General features: G+C 50.9%; 1 protein-coding gene across 2 annotated transcripts in view; it reads left to right on the forward strand.

Annotated features, from left to right (window-relative positions):
- The window catches only part of LOC116972541 (1-phosphatidylinositol 4,5-bisphosphate phosphodiesterase gamma-1-like), a 127882-nt gene that overhangs the window by 13125 nt on the left and 91928 nt on the right, over positions 1–22829 (forward strand). For both annotated transcript variants that reach the window (XM_033020365.1, XM_033020366.1), the window contains exon 2: positions 17616–17765. In XM_033020365.1, coding sequence (XP_032876256.1) covers positions 17616–17765 — 150 coding nt within the window. The remainder of the gene's footprint in view (positions 1–17615; positions 17766–22829) is intronic.

The following is a 22829-nucleotide window of genomic DNA, read 5'->3' on the forward strand; positions in this document are numbered from 1 at the left end:
GTAAACTAAACCAAAAGGTACAATAACAATTTTGAAAATACATTTGGCCAGGAACATGGATAGGAAGGTTTGGAGGGATGTGGGCAAATGGGACTGGCTTAGATGGGGCATCTGGGTTACCATGGATGAGTTGGGCCGAAGGGCCTGTTTCTGTGCTGTGTGACTCTGCATCTACGTGAGAAGCTTAATTTTTGTTTTATTTGTAGCTTTTCTTGGGCGTAAGAGATTTCAGCTACCAATGATAAAAATAGTGGAAAAAAGGGGTTTTAATTGGTTCATTTAGAAACGGTGATGATGCAATGTTTGGGTATATTTTTCTCGTTATAACTTGTTTACATATTTGAATCAGATCATCAATATTTGCAAAGGAAGTCTCTTCTCCAACTGTTGACTCCGTGGTCTCCAGACCTGTCTGTGGGAAGGAAGTGCATTCCACAGGGAAAATGTTCTTAAATATAGATGTGTAGGAAGGAACTGCTGGAGTAACTCAGCGGGTCAGGCAGCATCTGTGGAGAACATGGATAGGTGACGTTTCACAGAGTGCTGGAGTAACTCAGCGGGTCAGGCAGCATCTCTGGAGAACATGGATAGGTGACTTTTCACAGAGTGCTGGAGTAACTCAGCGGGTCAGGCAGCATCTCTGGAGAACATGGATAGGTGACATTTCACAGAGTGCTGGAGTAACTCATCGGGTCAGGCAGCATCTCTGGAGAGAAGGAATGGGTGACGTTTCTGGTCGAGACCCTTCTTAGGACTGAGGGTCAGGAGAGAGATAAACTAGAGATATTGAAGAGTAAGGTAGACAAAAAATGCTGAAGGGTTTCGGCCCAAAACGTCACTTATTTCTTTCGCTCCATAGATGCTGCCTCACCCGCTAAGTTTCTCCAGCATTTTTGTCTACCTTCGATTTTCCAGCATCTGAAATTCCTTCTTAAACATCTAAAATCAGTACCCCGTTCCTGCTTTCTCCCCAAAGGAGAGGGAGGAAGAGGGGAGGGAGCGAGGGGGGATGGAGGGGGGAGGGAGAAGGGTGAAGGCCCCAACCCACCCAACACAGGTCACAGCCACAGAGTTCCTTCATTACTGAACTCATTTGTTTTTCCAGTTATTTCTCTCTCCCTCTGCTCTGCTGATGAGGAACTTTCACCCACTATTTTTCTAAACCAAATACAAGCTGTGATCTTGTGCCAGGCGTCGGTGGAACACATGCACAGGCTGGGTGTGACATCGGCACTGGACTGAAGATAGCCACAAATAGTCACAACTCAGCGGGTCAGGCAGCATCTCTGGACAGGAGGAATAGGCAACGTTTTGGGTCTGAAGAAGGGTCTCAACCCGAAACGTTGCCTATTTCCTTTGCTCCATAGATGCTGCTGCACCCGCTGAGTTTCTACAGCATTTTTGTCTACCTACTGATTTTAGATGATCAGCCATGGTCACATTGAATGGCAGTGCTGGCTAATTAATTAATTAACCTCCAAACATGTACGTCTTTGGAGTGTGGGAGGAAGCTTTTGTTGTGTGCTAGCCAGTCAGCGGAAAGACTATACATGATTACAATCGATCCATTTGCAGTGTGCAGATACAGGATACCTTTGGCAATGTAGCAGACCACTAATCAATTCAAGATCAATGGGCAGTGTCTTTCACAATCCAGACTTGCAGAGCGATTGGATATCTTACACAGTATAAGGTCATAAGGAATAGGAGCAGAATTATGCCATTCGGCCCATCAAGTCTACTCTGCCATTCAATCATGTCTGATCTATTAGAGCACATGGTATTGGGGGTAGGGTGTTGACATGGATAGAAAATTGGTTGGCCAACAGGAAGCAAAGAGTAGGAGTGAACGGGCCCTTATCAGAATGGCAGGCAGTGGCGAGTGGAGTGCCGCAAGGCTCGGTGTTGGGGCCGCAACTGTTTACCATATATTGATGATTTGGAAGAGGGAATTAGGAGCAACACTAGCAAGTTTGCGGATGACACAGAGCTGGGTGGCAGTGTGAACTGTGAAGAGGATGTTAGCAGGTTGCAGGGTGACCTGGATAGGTTGAGTGAGTGGGCAGATGCGTGGCAGATGCAGTATAATATAGATAAATGTGAGGTTATCCACTTTGGTGGCAAAAACAAGGGGGCAGATTATTATCTCAATGGGGTTAGGTTAGGTAAGGGGGAGGTGCAGCGAGACCTGGGCGTCCTTGTACACCGGTCACTGAAAGTTGGCATGCAGGTACAGCAGGCAGTGAAGAAAGCTAATGGAATGTTGGCCTTCATAACAAGAGGATTTCAGTATAGGAGTAAAGAGGTTCTTCTGCAGTTGTATAGGGCTCTGGTGAGACCACATCAGGAGTATTACGTACAGTTGTGGTCTCCTAATTTGAGGAAGGACATCCTTGTGATTGAGGCAGTGCAGCGTAGGTTCACGAGACTGATCCCTGGGATGGCGGGACTGTCATTTGAGGAAAGTTTGAAAAGACTAGGCTTGTATTCACTGGAGTTTAGAAGGATGAGGGGGATCTTATAGAAACATATAAAATTATAAAAGGACTGGATAAGCTAGATGCAGGAAAAATGTTCCCAATGTTGGGCAAGTCCAAAACCAGGGGCCACAGTCTTAGAATAAAGGGGAGGCCATTTAAGACTGAGGTGAGAAAAAACTTTTTCACCCAGAGAGTTGTGAATTTGTGGAATTCCCTGCCACAGAGGGCAGTGGAGGCCAATTCACTGGATGGATTTAAGAGAGAGTTAGATAGAGCTCTCGCGGCTAGTAGAGTCAAGGGATATGGGGAGATGGCAGGTACTGATTGGGGATGATCAGCCATGATCACATTGAATGGCGGTGCTGGCTCGAAGGGCCGAATGGCCTACTCCTGCACCTGTTGTCTATTGTCTATAACACATGTCAATGGTGAGGGCAAGGTGCTTCAGAATGCCCAGGAGTTATATTTGTGTATTGACGAGGGAGGCAGGAATGTCCGTGTTGTGTGAGGAAGTCGCTCCGACAGGAAGCATCAAGTCTCTCTCATCCCTGAACGCCAGGGCCCAGAGAAACTGGGTTTGCAGAGAAGCCTGGGAATATCTCAGCCACATGTCCACGTCATAGACAGGTTACACACAGCAGAATGGCCTGTATGTATAATACAGAATGTGTGTATAACTCATTAACACTCGTACCACAGGCATCCCTGGTGGGCTCCACCTTTGATAGACACAAAAAGCTGGAGTAACTCAGCGGGTCAGGCAGCATCTGCGGAGAACATGGATAGGTGACGTTTCAGGTCGGGACCCTTGTTCAGACCCGACCCAAAACGTCACCCATTCTTTCTCTCCAGAGATGCTGCCTGACCCGCTGAGTCACTCCAGCACTCTGTGTCTATCTTCGGTTTAAACCAGCATGTGGCTTAAAGTTCCTTCCTACACATAAAGACTGTAATTGGTTGTGGTGAAGCAAGGTCCCGTTGTGACTGAGTTCATCAGTATTTGTCATCGCTCAGCGGTGAGGACATGGAGAGGTGGGGCCGGGGCTGGAGAGCAAATGATCAAATCAGCATTGTCTTCATTCACAAGGACGACAATAAATGCTGGAGGAACTCAGCACAACAGGCAGCAAATGGCAGGATCACCTTCAGCCTTCAACGTTACTGCAAAATAGTTATACGATACGACTCGATAAGATAGAACTTCATTTATCCCAGGAGGGATATTGATCGACCAACAGTTATAAAACACAAAATACATGAAACATGGAATGCAAGTGACGAGTGGAAAGGATTGGGGATGAGCAAAGATTGGGGAGGGGAGGTCAGTCTCAGTCTACCCCACGACAGAAGGGGGAGGAGTTGTACAGTTGATAGCCACAGGGAAGAAGGATCTCCTGTGGCGTTCTGTGCTGCATCTCGGTGGAACCAGTCTGTTGCTGAAGGTACTCCTCAGGTTGACCAGTGTGTCATGGAGGGGGTGAGCTGTATTGTCCAGGATGCTCCGCAGTTTGAGGAGCATTCTCCCCTCCTAGACCAACCTCCCGTGAATCCAACTCGGACCCAGGACGTAGCCAGTAGTGAGAAGCCCCTTTGGACTTCCTGTCTGTGATGTGGCACAGTGGAAAAGTTCAAGTCCATTGTCAGATGGGCGAGTTTGGTGAGGTACAGGTACAGGTGAGGTACAGGTGAGGTGCAGGTACAGGTGAGGTGCAGGTACAGTTAAGGTACAGGTACAAAGGAAATCTTGCTTGCAGCAGCTTCACAGAAACATGGACTCAGACAACAGTCAGAAGCCAATCTGAACATAAATTACTTTTGTGGTGGCGGGGTGACCGTGCAGACTCCACATAGACAGCACCCGAGGTGAGGATTAAACCCGGGTCTCTGGCTCTGTGAGGCACCTGATCTACCCGCTTAGCCGCCCAAGTTGCTACAGGTACAAAGAACATGTGAGACATTTGTGGGCAGCACGGTGGCGCAGCGGTAGAGTTGCTGCCTCACGGCAACAGAGACACGGGTTCGATCCCGACAATGGGCGCTGTCTGTACGAAGTTTGTACGTTCTCCCCGTGACCTGCGTGGGTTTTCTCCAAGATATTCGGTTTCCTCCCAGACACTCGAACGGCGTGCAGGTTTGTAGGTTAATTGGCTTGGGTATAAATGTGAATTGTCCTTGGTGTAAGATAGTGTCAGTGTGCGGTGATCGCTGGTCGGCACGGACTCGGTGGGCCGAAGGGCCTGTTTCCGCGCCCTATCTGTAAATTCTAAAGTGTAATATTTGACAGCAGCAGAGCGTTGCGTGGCATTGCAGAGAGATGGAGATAGAATATAGAGCAGTCCACGTTATACCTGGCCAACATGATGCCAAGTTAATGTCCTCTCCTCGACATCCATACCCGTCCATGCCCTGCACATCCATGAGCCCATGTAAAGGCCTCCTAAAAACCCACTCTACAGGATAGACGCACAGAGTCTTTTACCCAGAGTAGGGGAATCGAGAACCAGCGGACATGGGTTTACAGTGAGAGGGGAAAGATTTAATAGGAACCCGAGGGGCAACTTGTTCACACAGAGGGTGGTGGGTGCATGGAACAAGCTGCCAGAGGAGGTTGTTTAGTTTAGAGATACAGCGTGGAAACAGGCCCTTCGAGTCTGTACCGACCAGCGATCCCCGCACATAACACTATCCTACACACACTAGGGACAATTTTACATTTACACCAAGCCAATTAACCTACAAACCTGTACGTCTTTGGAGTGTGGGAGGAAACCGAAGATCTCGGAGAAAACTCATGCAGGTCACGGGGAGAACGTACAAACTCCGTACAGACAACACCCGTAGTCAGGATCGAACCCGGGTATCCGGCGCTGAGAGGCAACAACTCTACCGCTACGCCACCCCTAAAGTTGGGACCTAGTGTGGATGGGATATGTAGGTTGGTGTGAGCAAGTTGTGCCACATGGCCTGTTCTTACACTGCATGTCTGTGTGACTCTGTGTCTCTGTGTGACTCTGTGTCTCTGTGTCTGTGTGTCTCTGTGTCTCTGTGTCTGTGTGACTTGTGTCTCTGTGTCTCCGTGTGTCTCCGTGTGACTCTGACTCTGTGTCTCCATGTCTCCGTGTTACTCTGTGTGACTCTGTGTCTCTGTGACTGTCTCTGTGTCTCTGTGTCTCTGTGCCTCTGTGACTGTGTCTCTGTGTATCTCTGTGTGTCTCTGTGACTCTGTGTCTCTGTGACTGTCTCTGTGTCTCTGTGTCTCTGTGTCTCTGTGTCTCTGTGTATCTCTGTGTGTCTCTGTGACTCTGAGTGGTTTGTTTCTGGTTGAATGACCTGTGCATTGGGCAGTTGGCCAGAGTGCTGCCATACACGTTGCACGTCAGGAGACGGAGTGTTGACCGGTGGCAGCGAGGCCTGTGATGATGTTGCCATTGGCACAATCTCATCTCCGCTCCGGCCACAGCAGCGTGGAGCTTGTGGGAGCGTCCACGTCACGGGCGTCATGGTGGCCCAGTGGTAGAGTTGCTGCCTCACAGCGCCAGAGACCCCGGTTCAATCCTGACTACGGGTGCTGTCTGTACGGAGTTTGCACGTTCTCCCCGTGACCTGCGTGGGTTTTCTCCGGGTGCTCCGTTTCCTCCCACACTCCAAAGTAAGGTTGGTTATTGTAGGTTAATTGGCTTGGTTAAAATGTAATATTGTTCCTGGTGTGTGTAGGATAGTGTTAACGTGCGGGGATCGCTGGTCGGCACGGACTGGGTGGGCCGAAGGGCCTGTTTCCGTGCTGGTTCGGGCTACAGGGCTGTGTGTTGTTGCTGTGTTGATCTTGCCCAGTTACTTGTGGCTCACAATGTTGACTGCTGAGCACCAGCTGCCCAGATAGATTCCAACATTCACGGTGTCTGCAAGCACTCACAGAGAATCCATTCTCCAGTCCATACTCTCTCACCTTCTCCTACAACAGTGCCTCTGTTACCAAGCGGCCGGCTACACTCTACCCCTCAAACTGCCGTGGTGGACGTGGACCACTCCTAGAAACATAGTCAATAGCCATTCGGCCCTTCCAGCCAGCACCACCATTCAATATGATCATTGCTGATCATCCACAATCAGTACCCCATTCCTGCTTTCTCCCCATATCCCTTGATTTCTTTAACTCTTGGAGCTAAATCTAAAGGGCCTGTCCCACTTACGCGACATTTTCGGCGATTGCCGGCACCCGCCATACGTTGCCGAAAATTGCCAACATGTTGAAAATCCAGCGGCGACCAGAAAGACGCTATGACTCTTTGGGTGACTGAGGAGACGACTCACGACCGTACAGGCGTCACGTGTCGACATGTCGCGGGGTGAAGCCTGTACGGTCGTGAGTAGTCGCCCATAGAGTCGTACCTTGTTCTGGTCGCCGCTGGATATTCAACATGTTGAACATTTTCGTCGACCTGCAACGACCTACGACGGGTGCCGGCATTCGCCGAAAAAGTTGCGTAAGTGGGACAGGCCCTTAACTCTCTCTTGAAGTCATCCAGTGAATTGGCCTCCACTGCCTGCTGTGGCAGAGAATTCCACAGATTCACCACTCTCTGGGTGGAAAGGTTTTTCCTCAACGTGTGACTCCAATGAAGCAGGAACTTCTCTCACAGCATCTCTGCAGATGCCACGTCCAACCAGGACCTCTGCACGATGTCTCTGCAGCTTTACAGAGTTGCTAAACAGTCGAGAGTGGCTTATCCTCATCTGTCCAAAGATGAATATTGAAATTCTTACTTGCAGCAGCACAACAGATATTTAAATATAGTGCTCTATAAAACTGTAATAAACAACGACAAAACGTTCTGTATTAGACAATACACAATAGGTGCAGGAGTAGGCCATTCGGCCCTTCGAGCCAACACTGCCATTCAATGTGATCATGGCTGATCATCCCCAATCAGTACCCCGTTCCTGCCTTCTCCCCATATCCCCTGACTCCGCTATCTTTAAGAGCCCTATCTAGCTCTGTCTTGAAAGTTTCCAGAGAACCTGCCTCCACCGCCCTCTGAGGCAGAGAATTCCACAGACTCACAACTCTCTGTGTGAAAAAGTGTTTCCTCATCTCCATTCTAAATGGCTTACTCCTTATTCTTAAACTGTGGTCCCTGGTTCTGGACTCCCCCAACATCAGAAACATGTTTCCTGCCTCTAGCATATCCAAACCCTTAACAATCTTATATGTTTCAATGAGATACCCTCTCATCCTTCTAAACTCCAGAGTGTACAAGCCCAGCCGCTCCATTCTCTCAGCATATGACAGTCCCGCCATCCTGGGAATTAACCTGGTGAACCTACGCTGCACTCCCTCAATAGCAAGAATGTCCTTCCTCAAATTGGGAGACCAAAACTGCACACAATGCTCTAGGTGTGGTCTCACTAGGGCTCTGTACAACTGCAGAAGGACCTCTTTGCTCCTATACTCAACTCCTCTCGTTATGAAGGCCAACATGCCATTCGCTTTCTTCACTGTATTTATATATAAAAAAACAAATCTCCATGGAAAATAGTGGTGTAAAGTCTAATGCAATGATCCCTGGTCGAGGCAGTTCAGAGTCTATTTGGAGGTAGTAATGTTTAATAGGTTGATGCTTGGACATCGATAGGAAAGGTTTAGAGGGATATGGGCCGAACATGGGCATGTGGGACTAGTGTAGATGGGGCATGTTGGTCGGCATGGACATGTTGGGCCGAAGGGCCCGTTTCCATGCTGTATCACAATATGAGACCCTCGGATTATCTATGATTGGACTTGACTGGACTTTATCCTGCACTGAATATTATTCCCGTTATCATGTATCTGTACACTGTGGACGGCTCGATTATAATCATGTATTGTCTTGTAATCATGTATGTAAGCTTTTCACTGTACCTCGGTACACGGGACAATAAAGGCAAGTCAAGTCAAGAGAGTTTATTGTCATGTGTCCCAGATACAACAATGAAATTCTTGCTTGCTGCAGCACAACAGAATATTGTAAGCATAAATACAGAACCGTTCAGTGTGTCTATATAACATAGACCATATATATATATATATATATATATATACACATAAATAAACAGATAAAGTGCAATGGGCTGTTATAGTTCCGAGTTTGTTTGATGGTGAGTTTAATAGCCTGATGGCTGTGGGGAAGTAGCTGTTCCTGAACCTGGATGTTCCAGATTTCAGGCTCCTGTACCTTCTAACTGATGGCAGCGGAGAGATGAGTGTGTGGTCAGGATGGTGTGGGTCCTTGATGATGTTGGCAGCCTTTTTGAGGCAGCGACTGCGATAGATCCCCTCGATGGTGGGGAGGTCAGAGCCGATGATGGACTGGGCAGTGGTCACAACTTTCTGCATTCTTTTCTGCTCCTGGACGCTCAAGTTGCTGTAGCAAGCCACGACGAAACTAAACTCAAACAATATGTGTGAGAAGGAACTGCAGATGCTGGTTTACACCGGAGATAGGCACAAAATGCTGGAGGAACTCAGCGGGACAGGCAGCATCTGTGGAGTGAGGGGTGGGTGAGGGTTTGGATCGAGACTGTATGAGTCTGTTCACTGAAGGAGTACGGTCTGAGCGTGGGAATCCCCTTGGCAATGGCCGCGTGTGTGGGTTGTTCTCTCCGTCTGGACCAAGGTCATGTTGATGGATATTCTTCACCCTCTGGCAGCTCTCCAAGATGCATCAGCAAACCTCCGCACATCCAATAGTCTGGTCTTCACCCCAGTCTGGACATCACCTATCCATGTTCTCCACAGATGCTGCCTGACCCGCTGAGTTACTCCAGCACTCTGTGAAACGTCACCTATCCATGTTCTCCACAGATGCTGCCTGACCCGCTGAGTTTCACAGAGTGCTGGAGTAACTCAGCGGGTCAGGCAGCATCTGTGGAGAACATGGAAGGTGGCGTATAGTTTTGGAGTGGACGTGTCGGTCAGGCCAGCTGTGTGTGTGTGTGTGTGTGTGTGTGTGTGTGTGTGTGTGTGTGTGTGTGTGTGTGTGTGTGTGTGTGTGTGTGTGTGTGTGTGTGTGTGTTTGTGTGTTCAGCGTGTGTGACTCTAGACTTCCACGTGTGTGTGAGGCTGGTGGCGGGCTCTGTGCAGGGAGTGTTGCTGTGGGCAGCCTGGCTGTGACACACAGAGCCTCACACAGGCGATGGTGTGAGCTGCAGAGTCTCAGCACAGAGGTTTATTTTCACAAGAACCCACAGTGTTGCCGGAGTGAGGATGAAGAGCGGCTTTGATGATGATGAGGAGTGCGGACAGACTGGGGCCGGGGCTGTGACCACCAGCGCTGTGGGGACGAGTAACACTGGCCCTGGACGTGGGGGGTGGGGGGAGTGACGGAGGGAGAGAGATGGGGGGGGGGGATGGTTTTGTGTTTAGTTTATTGTCACGTGTACCGAGGTACAGTGAAAAGCTTTTGTTGCGTGCTAACCAGTCAGCGGAAAGACATTAAATGATTATAATCGAGCCGTTTAGTGCTAGATAACGTCCGATTAAAGATAGTCTGAGGGTCTCCAATGTGGTAGATGGGAGGTCAGGACCCCCTCTAGTTGGTGAGAGGACGGTTCAGTTGCCTGATAATAGCTGGGATGAAATTCCCCTTGAATCTGGAGGTGTGCGTTTTCACACTTCTGTACCTTTTGCCCTATGGAGAGGGGAGAAGAGGGAGTGGCCAGGGTGTGACTGGTCTTTGATTATATTGATGGGTCATTACCATGTTTCAACTCTGCCGCTGGGCCTTTGTGCTGCCATGGCCCCTATCCCTCCATACCCTGTTTGTGAAGGAACTGCAGATGCTGGTTTAAACCAAAGATAGACACAAGAAGTTGGAGTAACTCAGCGGGACAGGCAGCATCTCTGGAGAGAAGGAATGGGTGACATTTCAGGTCAGGAAGGGTCTGAAGAAGGGTCACGACCTAAAACGTCACCCAGTCCTCCTACTCTCCAGAGATGCTGCCTGTCCCGCTGAGTTACTCCAGCATTTTGTGTCTACCTTCCCTCTAAACCTTTCCCATCCACCAAGCACTGTGTGGATAGGAAGATCTTAATCTAGATATTAAGAATATGGGGTAGGCCATTTAGGACTGAGATGAGGAAAACCTTTTTCACCCAGAGAGTTGTGAATCGATGGAATTCTTTGTCACTGAAGGCAGTGGAGGCCAATTCACTGGATGTTTTCAAGAGAGAGTTAGATTTAGCTCTTAGGGCTAACGGAATCAAGGGATATGGGGAAAAGGCAGGAACAGGGTACTGAGTGTGGATGATCAGCCATGATCATATTGAATGGGAATGCTGGCGTGAAGGGCCGAATGGCCTACTCCTGCACCTATTGTGTATGTTCTACAGAGGATCCGGGATCTGCAGTTTGTCGTGTGAACATCCAGCCTGGTTTTCTGTCCTATTTCACCTCCTGCGTTGATGTGGAGCCCGGATAAATCTAGTGAGTTTCCTCTGTATCAGGCGAGTCCCAGTCCAACGAAAACAAGCTCTACTTCCTGATGTTTCGACATCCTCACCTTCCACTTACATCAGTCGCACCTCTCCAAGCGCACTGATATCCTTCTGTTCAGAATTAAAGGGCGCTCTTATAGAAAGGAGGTGAGGAGGAACTTCTTTAGTCAGAGGGTAGTGAATCTGTGGAACTCATTGCCACAGAGGCTGTGGAGGCCTTGATTAGAACAGGTGTCGAGGGTTCTGGGGAGAAGGCAGGAGAATGGGTTTAGGAGGCAGATATCAGCCATGAATGGCGGAGTGGACTTGATGGGCCGAATGGCCGAATTCTACCCCTATAACGTGAACTTGTGAACTATCCTTCTATGAGAGGAATCGATCGGGTCGATGCACAGAGTCTCTTGCCCAGAGTAGGTGAATCGAGGACCAGAGGACATTGGTTCAAGGTGAAGGGGAAAAGATTTAATAGGAACTCTGAGGGGTAACTTTTTCACACAGAGGGTGGTGGGTTTTGCAGAAATATGGACCAAGCGCAGGCAAGTGGGACTAGAGTGTAGATGGGAAATGTTGGCCGGTGTGGGCAAGTTGGGCCGAAGGGCCTTTTCCCATACTTTATCACTGTTTGTGTCTATGTGACTGTGTCTCTGTGACTCTGTGTCTCTGTGTCTCTGTCTATGTGACTGTGTCTCTGTGACTCTGTGACTATGTGTGTAATCTGTCTCTGTGTCTCTGTGTAATCTGTGTCTGTGTGTAATCTGTGTCTCTGTGTCTCTGTGTAATCTGTGTCTCTGTGTCTCTGTGACTCTGTGTCTCTGTGTCTCTGTGTCTCTGTGTCTCTGTGTCTCTGTGACTCTGTGTCTCTGTGACTCTGTGTCTCTGTGTCTCTGTGACTCTGTCTCTGTGTCTCTGTGTCTCTGTGTCTCTGTGACTCTGTGACTCTGTGACTCTGTGTCTCTGTGACTCTGTGACTCTGTGACTCTGTGTCTCTGTGTCTCTGTGTCTCTGTGTCTCTGTGTCTGTGTCTGTGTGTAATCTGTGTCTGTGTGTCTCTGTGTGTCTGTGTCTCTGTGTCTGTGACTCTGGGTCTGTGTCTCTGTGTCTCTGTGTGTCTGTGTCTCTGTGTCTCTGTGTCTCTGTGTCTCTGTGTCTCTGTGTCTCTGTGTCTCTATGTGACTGTGACTCTGTGTCTCTGTGTCTCTGTGTCTCTGTGACTCTGTGTCTCTGTGACTCTGTGTCTCTGTGTCTCTGTGTCTGTGTCTGTGTGTAATCTGTGTCTGTGTGTCTCTGTGTCTCTGTGTCTCTGTGTCTCTGTGTCTCTGTGTCTCTGTGTCTCTGTGTCTCTCTGTCTCTGTGTCTCTGTGTCTCTGTGACTCTGTGTCTCTGTGTCTCTGTGTCTGTGTCTGTGTGTAATCTGTGTCTGTGTGTCTCTGTGTGTCTGTGTCTCTGTGTCTGTGACTCTGGGTCTGTGTCTCTGTGTCTCTGTGTGTCTGTGTCTCTGTGTCTCTGTGTCTGTGTGTAATCTGTGTCTCTGTGTCTGTGTGTAATCTGTAACACCATTGAGTCTCTGGCGATGGGTTTTAGACGATAAACGTTGACGGAATCCCGCGTACTCACATCTGCCTTACTATTGTCCGGCACGGTGGTGCAGCAGTAGAGTTGCTGCCTCCCAGCGCCAGAGACCTGGGTTCGATCCTGACTACGGGTGCTGTCTGTATGGAGTTTGTACCTTCTCCCCGTGACCGCGTGGGTTTTCCAGTTTCCTCCCACACTCCAAAGATTTGTAGGTTAATAGGCTTGGTAAAAGTGTAAATTGTCCCTAGTGTGCGTAGGATAGTGTTAGTGTGCGGGGATCGCTGGTCGGTGCGGACTCTGTGGGCTGAAGGGCCTGGTTCCACACTGTATCTCTAAACTGAACTAGTGTTAGTGGGCGATCGATGGTCGGCATAGTCTCGGTGGGCCGAAGGGCCTGTTTCCACGCAGTATCACTAAACTGAACTGAAACTAATCTCAACGTTATAAGACAGAGGGCTGTCGTGGATTGTGATTCAGGCTCGATGTCTGTGACCTTTGGAGTTACGCAGAGATCTGTGCTGTTTGTGAACGATTTTGACATCAAAGAAATTCCTCCTCATCTCCTCCCATTCTTTAATTCTGAGGCTGTGACCTCTAGTCCTAGACTCTCCCACTAGTGGAAACATCCTCTCCACATCCACTCTATCCAAGCCTTTCACTATTCTGTACGTTTCAATTAGGTCCCCCCCTCATTCTTCTAAACTCCAGCGAGCACAGGCCCAGTGCTGACAAACGCTCATCATATGTTAACCCACTCACTCCTGGGGTGTCGACCCGAAACGTCACCCATTCCTTCTCTCCAGAGATGCTCCCTGCCCCGCTGAGTTACCCCGGCTTTTTGTGTCTGTCTTCGGTTTAAACCAGCATCTGCAGTTCCTTTCCTGTAAAGCTCCTCTTGACCCTCTCCAGAGCCGACACATTCTTCCTCAGATATGATGCTAAACATTGCTGATTATACTCCAGATGCAGCCTGGCCAGCGTTGCTTTGCGATGGTTTGCAGTGCTGGAGACAGAGACAGGATGTAGTGACCCAGAGGTTTCCGTTGGTCACCGCCTTTCCCCATTCACTGACCACCCCCCTCCCGGTCACTTCCTGACATTGTACAGGGACTGCACGTTGACAATCAGCTCATCATCGTCCCCCTCCATACTCCCTCCCCCCCCCTTCCTGTCTCCCCTCCTCCCCCACCCACTGTGGAGTCACTGGAGACAAGCTGAGGAGCAGAGATCTGGACATTTGGACGTTTGCGTGTGTCAGCACCACGACCCATTGGCCAGACTTTGTCAACAAAGCCTCTTCTATTTGAGATAGGAAGTGGATTTTGAAAAGGCTATTGGTCAGAGTGAAGTGACCTTGGCTACAGTGTAGATGGACTTTACACTTGGAACAGCGAGGTCTATTGTATGAACAGCAGCTGTGGCCTGAGAACTGCACAAACATATCTGCCCGCCCGCCCAACTGCCCACCTGCCTACCTGCCCACCTGTCCACCCGCCTGCCCAACCACACGCCTGCCCACCTGCCCGCCCACGCACCTGCCCACCTGCCCGCCCACGCACCTGCCCACCTGCCCGCCCACCTGCCCACCTGTCCACCTGCCCACCTGCCCACCCACCTGCCCGCCTGCCCGCCCACGCACCTGCCCACCTGCCCACCCGCCTGCCCACCTGTCCACCTGCCCACCTGCCCACCCACCTGCCCGCCTGCCCGCCTGCCCGCCCACGCACCTGCCCACCTGCCCACCCACACACCTGCCCGCCCACGCACCTGCCCGCCTGCCCGCCCACACGCCTGCCCACCCACCTGCCCCACCTGCCCCACCTGCCCACCCACACACCTGCCCGCCCACGCACCTGCCCACCTGCCCACCCACACACCTGCCCGCCCACGCACCTGCCCACCTGCCCGCCCACACGCCTGCCCACCCACCTGCCCACCTGCCCACCCACACACCTGCCCGCCCACGCACCTGCCCACCTGCCCACCCACACACCTGCCCGCCCACGCACCTGCCTACCTGCCCGCCTGCCCGCCCACCCACCTGCCCACCTGCCCACCTGCCCGCCCACACGCCTGCCCACCTGCCCACCCACCTGCCCACCTGCCCGCCTGCCCACCCGCCCGTCCACACACCTGCCCGCCCACACACCTGCCCGCCCACACACCTGCCCGTCCACACACCTGCCCACCTGCCCACCTGCCCGCCTGCCCACCCGCCCGTCCACACACCTGCCCGCCCACGCACCTGCCCGCCCGCCCGCCCACCCCGCACGCCCCACCCGCCCGCCTGCCCACCCGCCCACCTGCACACCTGCCCACCTGCCCACCCGCCACCCGCCCCCACGCCGCCCACCAGCCAGCCGCCACCTGCACACCTGCCCACCTGCACACCTGCCCACCTGCCCACCCACACACCCACACGCCTGCCCACCTACCCGCCCACACACCTGCCGCCCACGCAACTGCCCGCCCGCCCCACCTGCCCGCCTGCCCACCTGCTACCCACACACCTGCACCACCTGCCCACCCGCCCACCTGCCCGCCCACGCACCTGCCCGCCCACGCACCTGCCCACCTGCCTGCCCGCCCGCCCACCTGCCCACCTGCCCGCCCACGCACCTGCACACCTGCCCGTCTGCACACCTGCACACCTGCCCGCCCACGCACCTGCACACCTGCACACCTGCCCGTCTGCACACCTGCACACCTGCACACCTGTCGTCTGCACACCTGCACACCTGCACACCTGTCGTCTGCACACCTGCACACCTGCCCGCCCACGCACCTGCCCGCCTGCCTGCCCGCCCGCCCACCTGCCCACCTGCCCGCCCACGCACCTGCACACCTGCACACCTGCCCGTCTGCACACCTGCCCGCCCACGCACCTGCACACCTGCACACCTGTCGTCTGCACACCTGCACACCTGCACACCTGCCCGCCCACACACCTGCCCGCCTGCCTGCCCGCCCGCCCACCTGCCCGCCTGCCCACCTGCCCGCCCACACACCTGCACACCTGCCCGTCTGCACACCTGCACACCTGCCCGCTCACACACCTGCACACCTGCCCGCCAACACACATGCCCGCCTGCCTGCCCGCCCGCCCACCTGCCCGCCTGCCCACCTGCCCGCCCACACACCTGCACACCTGCCCGTCTGCACACCTGCACACCTGCCCGCCAACACACCTGCCCGCCTGCCTGCCCGCCTGCCCACCTGCCCGCCCACACACCTGCACACCTGCCCGTCTGCACACCTGCACACCTGCCCGCTCACACACCTGCACACCTGCCCGCCAACACACCTGCCCGCCTGCCTGCCCGCCCGCCCACCTGCCCACCTGCCCGCCCACACACCTGCACACCTGCACACCTGCCCGTCTGCACACCTGCACACCTGCCCACCCACACACCTGCACACCTGCCCACCCACACACCTGCACACCTGCCCGTCTGCACACCTTTGTACCACTGAAGCCTTGTATTACTTGGAATAAAAAGCACAGAAAATAAGTCAAGCAAAGAGGCCATTAGAGAGAGTGGGGGAAGAGCTGTACTCCACGTACATCAACATCTAAGATATTGATTGTTAGACTTTACTTCAGAGATACAGCCTGGAAACAGGCCCTTCGTCCCACCGAGTCTGCGCCGACCAGCGACCTCCGTACACTAACACTATCCTACACACACTAGGGAGGAAACCGGAGCACCCGGAGAAAACCCACGCAGGCCATGGGGAGAAGGTGAACTGGGTACAGACAGCACCCGTGGTCAGGATGGAACCAGGGTCTCTGGCACTGAGCCACCAGTTGTGTTGGGGAGACAATAGTTTGATTCAGTGAGCTTCCTCGGTCAGTCGGTTACACAGACATCTGGGGGGTGACATCCCTTGGACCAGAGTCCTCAAGTCACACAGCACAGGAACAGGCCCTTCGGCCCATCACATCCTTGCCGACCAAGTTATCGTAGATGGGCCATCTTTGTCAGGGTGGACTGAAGAGCCTGTTTACGTGCTTCATCTTCTTCCTGTACTCAGCAAATCATAGAGTCATACCGCACGGAAACAGGCCCTTCAGCCCAACTTGCCCATGCTGACCAAAATCCCCAATCTACGCTAGTCCCACCTGGCAGCATCTCTGGAGAACACAGCTGTAATTTCTAACATGGTGAAACCAAAATGTATTAAAATACCCTTTAATAAAATCTGACAATGTGCACTTTAACCACATGTGATTTTTTCTATTACAAATCTCAAGTTGTGGAGTGCAAAGACAAATAAATAAATGCTGGGTCTTTGTCCCAAACATTATGGAGGACACTGTAGAATGGATAAGGGAGAGCCGGTGGATGTGGTGTATCTAGACTTTCAAAAAGCCTTTGACAAGATCCCACACAAGAGATTAGTGTGCAAAATTAGAGCACATGGTATTGGGGGTAGGTATGGACATGGATAGAGAACTGGTTGGCAGACAGGAATGCTTTCTGTCATGCATTTGTGGAAGTTTATAAGAGACTGTCATATGCTGAGAGAATGGAGCGGCTGGGCTTGTACACTCTGGAGTTTAGAAGGATGAGAGGTATTCTTATTGAAACATATAAGATTATTAAGGGTTTGGACACGCTAGAGGCAGGAAACATGTTCCCGATGTTGGGGGAGTCCAGAACCAGGGGCCACAGTTTAAGAATAAGGGGTAAGCCATTTAGAATGGAGAAGAGGAAACACTTTTTCAGACAATGGTCTGTGGAATTCTCTGCCTCAGAGGGCGGTGGAGGCAGGTTCTCTGGATGCTTTCAAGAGAGAGCTAGATAGGACTCTTAAAGATAGCGGAGTCAGGGGATATGGGGAGAAGGCAGGAACGGGGTACTAATTGTGGATGATCAGCCATGATCACATTGAATGGCGGTGCTGGCTCGAAGGGCCGAATGGCCTATTCCTGCACCTATTGTCTATTGACATGATGCTTGCTGTTGTGCATGTGTGGAGGTTTGTAAGTGTGACTGGAGACATGTTGAAGAGCAACAATCACAAGCTTTGTCCCTGATGTTTCCATGTTTCGATGCTTCACAAAGTCTCTCTTCTGTTCCGTGCAGTTGATATACGGGAAATTAAAGAAATTCGACCTGGGAAGAACTCGAGGGATTTTGATCGATACCCAGATGAGGCGCGGAAACTGGACAGCGGTCTGTGTTTTGTCATTCTCTACGGGATGGAGTTCAGACTCAAGACACTCAGTCTCTCAGGTAATGATCGCAGTGGTTAGTAGTTACACAATGACTATTGTGGACAGCAGTATTGTTCCAGGAAACAGCAGCAGGCCTTGCTCTGGACATACAGATGTTGGAATCTGCAGCAAAGTGTCCGTGGGACTCAGCAGATCAGACAGCATCTGTCCCAGAGTGATAGAGCGCGGAACCAGGCCCAGTAGTCCAACTAGCCCACACCAGCCAACATGTCCCAACAATTCCCGGGATGGCGGGACTGACATATGATGTAAGAATGGGTCGACTGGGCTTGTATTCACGGGAATTTAGAAGGATAGTGTAAAGGAGTGATTACTGACACACTGTAACCTTTACTGGTAGTTTATTATAGCACATGGCACACACGTCCCAGCACTGACTGCATCCAGCCTTCAGGCGTACTGGAACCTAGTGGGAGGAACAAAGGGAGGATACTACAGTTATACTAATATGATGGGGCGTGGTTAGTGGTGATGAGGTAACTACATTATAGGTTGCATGCATAACCCATCTACAGATAGAAACATAGAAAATAGGTGCAGGAGTAGGCCATTCGGCCCTTCACGCCTGCACCCCCATTCAATATGATCATGGCTGATCATCCAACTCAGTATCCCGTACCTGCCCTCTCTCCATACCCCCTGATCCCTTTAGCCACAAGGGCCACATCTAACTCCCTCTTAAATATAACCAATGAACTGGCCTCAACTACCTTCTGTGGCAGAGAATTCCAGAGATTCACCACTCTCTGTGTGAAAAATGTTTTTCTCATCTCGGTCCTAAAGGATTTCCCATTTATCCTTAAACTGTGACCCCTTGTCCTGGACTTCCCCAACATCAGGAGTTTTAATCTTCCTGCATCTAGCCTGTCCAACCCCTTAAGAATTTGTAACTTTCTATAAGATCCCCCCTCAATCTTCTAAATTCTAGCGAGTACAAGCCAAGTCTATCCAGTCTTTCTTCATATGAAAGTCTTGACATCCCAGGAATCAGTCTGGTGAAACTTCTCTGTACTCCCTCTACGGCAAGAATGTCTTTCCTCCGATTTGGAGACCAAAACTGCACGCAATACTCCAGGTGTGGTCTCACCAAGACCCTGTACAACTGCAGTAGAACCTCCCTGCTCCTATACTCAAATCCTTTTGCTATGAATGCTAACATACCAACTACCACCTCTGGCAGCTCGTTCCATACACCCACCACCCTCTGTGTGAAAAAGTTACCCCTCAGTTTCCCATTAAATCTTTTCCCCTTCACCTTGAACCTATGTCCTCTGGTCCTCGATTCCCCTACTCTGGGCAAGAGACTCTATGCGTCCACCCGATCTAGTCCTCAGGATTCTCAGCCTCTCAGGTTGTAGAGTCTCTAGGCTGCCCCTCCAACAGTGACGTTTGAAACGCCATTCTTGCAGCAAGCAGTCGGCGATTAGTTGTTGATTAAATTAATAACATCTGTTCAGATCTAATTAGATCCACTGTATCAGTGTGGCACGGTGGCGCAGCGGGTAGAGTTGCTGCCTCACAGCGCCAGAGACCCGGGTTCGATCCCGACTACGGGTGCTGTCTGTACGGAGTTTGCACGTTCTCCCCGTGACCTGCGTGGGTTTCCTCCGGCTGCTCCGGTTTTTGGGTTAATTGGCTTCTGTAAGAATTGTAAATTGCCCCTATAGTGTGTAGAACAGTGCTAGTGTGCGGGGGGGATCGCTGGTCAGCGCGGACTCGGTGGGTCGAAGGGCCTGTTACTGCCCTGCATCTGTAAAGTCCCAAGTCTAAAAGTAACGTTCAAAGTCGAAAGTTTACTGCAACCCACTACAACTTAGGACGAGTATTTCATCCATCTTGAGCAGTGGAAACTCTCACGATGGATAAATCCATTGAGATAATCGCTCCCCAAGATGCTGAACCTTCAGTCACCCCACCGTACCAAAGACTAATCACCCCCTCACCTTCATTGGCCACTGGTGTCTCAGACATACTGACATTCAACATGTGTAGCAAGGAACTGCAGATGCTGGTTTAAACCGAAGGTAGACACAAAATGCTGGAGTAACTCAGCGGGTCAGGCAGCGTCTCTGGAGAGAAGGAATGGGTGATGTTTCGGGTCGAGACTCTTCATCAGACTGAGAGTCAGGGAGAGGGAGACAGAGATATGGAAGGATAAGGTATGAAAAGGACAGATCAAAGTGGACAAAGTTCACGGAGAATGTAGACTAGATTATTGTTAACTGGGAGCAGGTGACAAGGAAGCTGACAGAGAGAGAATGTAATCGGGGACAATCAGACTGGTGGGAGAACTGGGAATGGGGAGGGATGGAGAGAGAGGGAGAGCAAGGATTACTTGAAGTTAGAGAAGTTAATATTCATGCTGCTGGGGTGAAGGCTTATTGAGTCTGAAGAAGGGTCTCGACCCGAAACATCACACATTCCTTCTCTCCACAGATGCTGCCTGTCCCGCTGAGTTACTGCAGCGTTTTGTGTGTACTGGCCTTCCACTCCTGGTTGGGATGGCTCCTGTGCTCCCTCTAGCCCCCCCCCCCCCCCCCCCACCACTCTGCATGACTCTGACACTGACCGCTTGTACATTCCCACATTGCTGCTCATGTCTGTGGCTTCAACTGTCTGGCCCAGAAACTCTGGCATTTCCTGCATCCACCTACACATCTCCAGTGCACTCTGTCCCACATTAGTCCCTGGGATGGCGGCACAGACATATGATGAAAGAATGGAGCGACTGGGCTTGTATTCACTGCAATTTAGAAGGATGAGAGGGTATCATGGACACATATAAAATTCTTAAGGGATTGGACAGGCTAGATGCAGGAAAAATGTTCCCGATGTTGGGGGAGTCCAGAAACAAGGGTCACAGTTTAAGAATAAGGGGTCGTCCATTTAGGACTGAGATGAGGAGAAACTTTTTCACCCAGAGAGTTGTGAATCTGTGGAATTCTCTGCCACAGAAGGCAGTGGTGGCCAATTCACTGGATGTTTTCAAGAGAGAGTTAGATTGAACTCTTAGGGCTAATGGAATCAAGGGATATGGGGAGAAAGCAGGAACGGGGTACTGATTATGGATGATCAGCCATGATCATATTGAACGGTGGTGCTGGCTTGTAGGGCCGAATGGCCTACTCCTGCACCTAATTTCTATGTTTCTATGTCTATTGTCAAGATGCTCTTCACATGCATTTCTTTGAGCTTCTCCTCATTGTACTTTAGTTTAGTTTAGTTTAGAGATACAGTGGGGAAACAGGCCCTTCGGCCCACCGAGTCCGTGCCGACCAGCGATCCCCGCACACTAACACTATCCTACACACACTAGGGACAATTTACATTTATACCAAGCCAATTAACCTACAAACCTGCACGTATTTGGAGCGTGGGAGGAAACCGAGGATCTCGTTGAAAACCCACGCACAACTGCGCCGCATTCTTTGGTTTGCTGCCAATTGGTAGCTGATGCAGAGGAGCTGATAATTCCTGTGGCAAACACAATGCAATGTCTCTGAAATAAGATCATAGACAATAGACAATAGGTGCAGGAGTAGGCCATTCGGCCCTTCGAGCCAATCTATGTGATCATGGCTGATCATCCACAATCAGTACCCCGTTCCTGCCTTCTCCCCATATCCCTTGACTCCACTATCTTTAAGAGCCCTATCTAACTCTCTCTCGAAAGCATTCAGTGAAACTGCCTCCACCGCCCTCTGAGGCAGAGAATTCCACAGACTCACAACTCTCTGGGTGAAAAAGTTTTTCCTCATCGCTGTTTTACTCCTTATTCTTAAACTGTGGCCCCTGGTTCTGGACTCCCCCAACATCGGGAACATGTTTCCTGCCTAGAGTGTCCAAACCCTTAATAATCTTACATGTTTCAATAAGATCTTCCCTCATCCTTCTAAACCCCAGTGTATACAAGCCCAGCCGCTCCAATCTATCAACATATGACAGTCCCGCCATCCCTGAAATTAACCTGGTGAACCTACGCTGCACTCCCTCAATAGTAAGAATGTCCTTTCTCAAATTTGGATACCAAAACTGCACACAATACTCCAGGTGTGGTCTCACCAGGGCTCTGTACAACTGCAGAAGGACCTCTTTGCTCCTCTACTCAACTCCTCTCATAGAAACATAGAAACATAGAAAATAGGTGCAGGAGTAGGCCATTCGGCCCTTCGAGCCTGCACCGCCATTCAATATGATCATGGCTGATCATCCAACTCAGTATCCCATCCCTGCCTTCTCTCCATACCCCCTGATCCCTTTAGCCACAAGGGCCACATCTAACTCCCTCTTAAATATTGCCAATGAACTGGCCTCAACTACTTTCTGTGGCAGAGAATTCGACAGATTCATCACTCTCTGTGTGAAAAAAAAAATAAGATCCCCCCTCAATCTTCTAAATTCCATCGTATGAACTGGCTGGCAAACAGGAAGCAAAGAGGAGGAGTAAACGGGTCCTTTTCAGAATGGCAGGCAGTGACTAGTGGGGTACCGCAAGGCTCAGTGCTGGCACCCCAGCTATGTTCAATATATATTAATGATTTGGACAAGGGAATTGAATGCAACATCTCCAAGTTTGCGGATGACACAAAGCTGGGGGGCAGTGTTAGCTGTGAGGAGGATGCTAGGAGGCTGCAAGGTGACTTGGATAGGTTGGGTGAGTGGGCAAATGCATGGCAGATGCAATATAATATGGATAAATGTGAGGTTATCCACTTTGGTGGCAAGAACAGGAAAGTAGACTATTGTCTGAATGGTGGCCGAATAGGAAAAGGTGAGACCACACCTGGAGTATTGCGTACAGTTTTGGTCTCCTAATCTGAGGAAAGACATTCTTGCCATAGAGGGAGTACAGAGAAGGTTCACCAGACTGATTCCTGAGATGTCAGGACTTTCATATGAAGAAAGACTGGATAGACTCGGCTTGTACTCGCTAGAATTTAGAAGATTGAGGGGGGATCTTATAGAAGCTTAGAAAATTCTTAAGGGGTTGGACAGGCTAGATGCAGGAAGATGGTTCAAACCAGTTCTATGTTATTCCATTGTCTCATGCAATCCCTGCACA

The sequence above is a fragment of the Amblyraja radiata genome, chromosome 4, assembly GCF_010909765.2.
Source record: "Amblyraja radiata isolate CabotCenter1 chromosome 4, sAmbRad1.1.pri, whole genome shotgun sequence".
Lineage (NCBI taxonomy): Eukaryota > Metazoa > Chordata > Chondrichthyes > Rajiformes > Rajidae > Amblyraja > Amblyraja radiata.